General features: G+C 38.5%; 1 protein-coding gene across 1 annotated transcript; it reads left to right on the top strand.

Annotated features, from left to right (window-relative positions):
- Positions 1–382: 382 nt before the first annotated feature.
- LOC122315316 (L-type lectin-domain containing receptor kinase IX.1-like) lies at positions 383–2,503 on the top strand. Its single transcript, XM_043131170.1, has one exon. The coding sequence runs from the start codon at positions 448–450 to the stop codon at positions 2,374–2,376; it is 1,929 nt and encodes a 642-aa protein (XP_042987104.1). The 5' UTR covers positions 383–447; the 3' UTR covers positions 2,377–2,503.
- The last annotated feature ends 2,659 nt before the right edge of the window (positions 2,504–5,162 follow it).

Consider the following 5,162-nt stretch of genomic DNA (forward strand, 5'->3'; position numbering starts at 1 on the left):
GGCCAGGACCCACATGTAGCTTCGTTGAAGCTGTACTGAATGCGTGTCATATTTGAAACTGCAATAAGAAATTAAGGACGTTGTTGTCAAGCCAGTTAAAATTATGGCAACCATTGGATACTAATATTTAAGCTTATCACTCTAACTTGTTTGTTTTATGGTCCACGTCGGTTTGTTGCTGAAGCCATTGCGTGCCAGCGAGAAATCTGCGTAGAAGTCTTTCTATTCTGTTTTTAATTAAACTTCTTATTTCACTATAGAACTATATCGGTTTATATAATGTATGTATGCGGAAGTCCTTCAAATAGAGACTGCTTCTCAAGTATTGAATGTTCAGATGCAACTTCTACCCATTCCTTCTTGTCTCCCTCCCCCACCCCCCCTCCCCCCCTCTCTCTCTCTCTTCACCTTCCAAGTTTTAGATTACTCTTTATAGGACATATAACCATGTTATCTATCGTCATCTTCCTTCAACTTCTTCCCTCTGCATACTCAGTATATTTCCAAATACCTCGCTTTGAATCTAATGCTGACAACATACTGTACTCGGGTGATGCAGTACCTTCTATTGGAACCATTGAGCTTATCAACCAATACAATTATTTATGCCGAGTCGGTCGAGCCATCTATTTTGAGAGGGTCCCTCTTTGGGACTCAGATACTGGAAAACTCAGTGATTTTAGTACCCATTTTTCCTTCACTATCGACACCCAAAACCGTTCCATTTACGGCCATGGGATAGCATTCTTCTTGGCACATGTGGGGTTTGATGTCCCGCTAAATTCAGCTGGTGGATTTCTAGGCCTATTCAACACCACAAACAGTGATTCATCTCAAAACCAAATTGTTCTAGTTGAGTTCGACTCATCATACTTGAACCAAGAATGGGATCCAGAAGTTGAGCATGTGGGGATTAACAACAACTCAATTGCTTCTGCAACATACACACCCTGGAATGCTAGCTTTCATAGTGGGGATACAGCTGATGCACGGATCACTTACAACGCCTCGACGAAGAACTTGAGTGTCTCTTGGAAGTATCAAACAACCCCTAATCCTCAAGAGAATACGAGTCTCGCTTATGAAATTGATCTCATGCAGGTTCTTCCAGAGTGGGTCATAGTTGGATTTTCATCTGCTACAGGTCAGTATGGAGAGCGGAATATAATTCAATCATGGGAATTTAATTCCAGTTTGGAAATGAAGGAAAGAAATGGAAAAAATACGAAACCGAAGGGTTTAGTTGTTGGTCTGACTGTTTCAGCTAGTATTCTGATAGTTGGGGCAGTTATGACATTTGTAATATTGTGGGTATGGAAGAGAAAGAAATTGGAGAAGGAAACGATAGAGACTGTGAATTTAACATCAATTAATGACGACCTTGAAAAAGGAGCAGGACCAAGAAGATTTTCTCACATACATCTTGCTTTAGCCACCCACAATTTTGCAGATGACAGGAAGTTGGGGGAAGGAGGGTTTGGCGCTGTCTATAGGGGGTTTTTAACTGATTTGGATATAGCAGTTGCTGTAAAGAGAATCTCAAGGGGTTCAAAACAGGGAAGAAAAGAGTACATAACTGAGGTGAAGATCATTAGCCGGCTAAGGCACAGGAATTTGGTTCAACTCATAGGATGGTGCCATGACAAAGGTGAGTTCCTACTTGTCTACGAGTTTATGTCAAATGGTAGCCTTGATGCGCACCTCTTTGGCAAGAGGAGTCCTCTGACTTGGGCAGTGAGATACAAGATAGCTTCTGGGTTGGCATCTGCGCTGCTTTACCTTCATGAAGAATGGGAGCAATGTGTCGTACATCGTGACATCAAATCAAGCAATGTCATGCTTGATTCTAGTTTTAATGTGAAGCTTGGAGACTTTGGATTGGCTCGGCTCATGGACCATGAGCTAGGTCCTCAAACAACTGGATTGGCTGGAACGTTAGGCTATATGGCTCCAGAATACATAGCTACTGGTAGGGCCAGTAAAGAATCAGACGTATACAGTTATGGTGTGGTTGCATTAGAAATTGCTACAGGAAGAAAGTCAAATGACCCTCCGGAAAAAGATTCAGCAATGGGGTTGGTAGAGTGGGTTTGGAATCTTTATGGAAGTCAAAGGCTTCGTGTGGCGATTGATGAGAGATTGCATATGGAATTCGAGGAGAAGCAAATAGAGTGTTTAATGATTGTTGGATTGTGGTGTGCTCATCCTGATCGAAGTCTTAGGCCGTCAATAAGGCAAGCAATTCATGTTCTTAATTTCGAGGCTACAACACCAGATCTTCCATTGAAGATGCCTGTTCCTTTGTATCATATCCCTACACCGTCAGTTAGCTCCGGCGAACCTTTAATAACTACTAGTCTAGAAGACGGTCGTTGAATGTGTGAATAGTGAACCATCTTTAATTTGTCAACCTATGCAAGCAGGGTCGTTGTCATTGATTTTTTTTTTTAATTGTTTTATGGGGAATTAGAAGTACTTGCTTATATATATATATATATATATATATATATATTGCCTTGGACATACATAACTACAATCTATCTATGTATTCATATTAAGAAATTATAGGTTGTGAAACTTGCAACTTGGTGTTTCTATTCAAAAGTTGTGTGATTTAACATATTTTATATTAACTACTTCAGTTTCTGTCATTTTAGGGGAAATTTCTCCTTTTAACTTGATACAACGTGGAAGATCCATTCTCAATGTTAACAATATCTTGTTTCAATTTTTTATAGCTTCTATCACGCCATGTACTCGCGGGGTGAACCCTTTAACCTGAAATCCACAATAATAAAAGCTTATATACAAAAAGTCCTCCTAAATCAAATTTCTCAAAATTCCTTCCAAGTAAAATAAACTAAATATTGGCAAAATTTCTCTAAAGTAAGACAACTTCACTTATGCCACATGGTACTTATCTTAAAATTCTCTTATAATCCAGTCACATGCCATCTATTCTAATTGTCAAAACTAGCTATCAAAGTCATCTAAAAAGAAATATGGTGAAAATAGACGGGTGAGTCGGCCACTAACTCACTAAGCAGCCATATATTAATGTGTGATCATGAGCCGTTACAGAATATAAAACAAAACAGTCTAAAAAAGAATAGAGCTGTATTTAGAAATATTTATTTACAATAATAATATCGAGAAAAATATTTGGCATAAGCCTATATAACTAAAACAACATCATAATATAACAGAACCCATGTTTACCCTCGTGGCAGGATTGTGCAAACCTTGATAGCCAATCGGGTAGAAATAAAAGTGAAATCTCTCCCTTTTAAATTCAGTATTCTAAGTGTGCACACTAAAAAGACCTACACAAAAACCAATGTAGCTACAAAGTAGGCCAAGTGCTCAGAAACAAAGATGTTGATACCAAGGACCACGGTATTTCACTTATGTTAAGCTAAGAACAGAATTATAAACAAAATGTTATATAGCGGATTTCATATACACTTTCATATCAAAAAAAGAACTGAGCAGATAAATATTATATAATCTTATACAAATTCCAAACATCATACTCCCTTTATTATGCAGTTGAGAATAGAATATCAACAAAAATGCTTCTATCTACACTAATTGTGACAAAATTATTTCATTTTATTGTTCAAATTCAAAGAATGATGAAAAAAATGACACATGTTGTTTTCAAAACAAAACGTGCAAGCTTTTCACAAAATGAACCTCAGTCAATTTTTGGAAAAGTCTAGTAAATTGCCTTAAAACAATACCAAGTGAAAATGATCAATCAACACCTAAACATAATTAACACCATCTATATGTTAATAGAATTTAACTAGAACCGCTAAAATAGATGAAAATACTAACGGACTCCATGACAATAGCCCCATGGTTTCAATTATGCCTCTTTTGAATACCTTCACTTAACCCAAACATGATACTAGCCGTTGTACAAACCCAATTGCCATAAAGTCCTTAACTCCAACATAAACGTCCTCATTGCCTAATTAAGCATCAACCTAAGATGTTCAAACGTAAAAACCAATTCAACCTCATTGAAACATCACCAAAAACCAAATCATCTCAATAGCAAAGAATCCCAAAAGAATCTGTCTTAAATAAACTCCACCGTCGCCAATCATAGAAACTTGACAATTCACATACTCCCACCATTCTCATGTTCCACTAATTCAATTGGCACCGATTTGACCATCATAACTAAAATTCCAGATAATTCCAATTCAACCTTTTTAATCCTCAACACTTGTTCAAGTCAACCCGTCAACTAAATTCGTCGTAGAATCTTGGAATTACCTATTGTTTGGTGGTGACAACTTCACACTAAGAGATGTAGGGATGTTGGATAGCAACTGTAGGCAGTGAAATTGAAATGAGTTAAATAGATAGAGAAATATAGAGTAGAGAGCAAGACCAAGAAAAAGTGGGGCAATAGGAAGCTTACCGGCACGGCGGTTTGTTCATGGCAATGATGGAATGGGGTTACTATGTTCACTTCGTTGGCAGAACTTTGAATTGAAGCCATGCGATGTAGCAACCTCCGTTGGTCAAAACTATGGTATTGGCAAAGAGGACAAATAGAGAGTTAGAGAGAACGAAAAAATAGGCACAAAATAGAAAGATAGATTGAGCACGGGAGAGAGAGGTGCTCACCTGTGGCATTGTAGGAAGGTAGGGCTAAGATGGGTGGAGTCTTGGCAATGCAGCTCAGCTTCATGAAATTAGCGGTGTTAGGAAAAAAAATGAAGGAAGATGGGAAGAGGAAAGAAAGGGAGGGAAGCAAAGCAATGTCAGGTTGGCATAAGGAAAAGAAGGGAAAAGACGTAAGGAAGAGTGACGTGAAATAAAGAAAGGGAAAGAAAGGGATAAAAGTAGAGGGACAGACGACTTGAGGGGGACCTTAGATGGACTCTTTGGGCAGACTTCTTAGAAGGCTTATCGAGAAGGCTTCTTCAACCTACAGACACAGGATCCTACGATAGTGTAAAAATCGGTAAGAGAAATCTATGAAACCTATTGTACAGTGAGGATGAGAGACTCCAAGAGACTGTAAATCAAGCTTATTATGGTGGATTCTCCCCCCCCCCCCCCCCCAAAACCCCCTGGACGTAGGCACAGTGCAGAACCACGTATATCTACGTAACTATCTCTCTCTATTTTCTCTACATTTA

Source organism: Carya illinoinensis, chromosome 7, assembly GCF_018687715.1.
Source record: "Carya illinoinensis cultivar Pawnee chromosome 7, C.illinoinensisPawnee_v1, whole genome shotgun sequence".
Lineage (NCBI taxonomy): Eukaryota > Viridiplantae > Streptophyta > Magnoliopsida > Fagales > Juglandaceae > Carya > Carya illinoinensis.

What these genes read in the sequence shown, in the direction of transcription:
- LOC122315316 (XM_043131170.1), top strand. Translation starts at nt 448, where the DNA reads ATGTTATCTATCGTCATCTTCCTTCAACTTCTTCCCTCTGCATACTCA.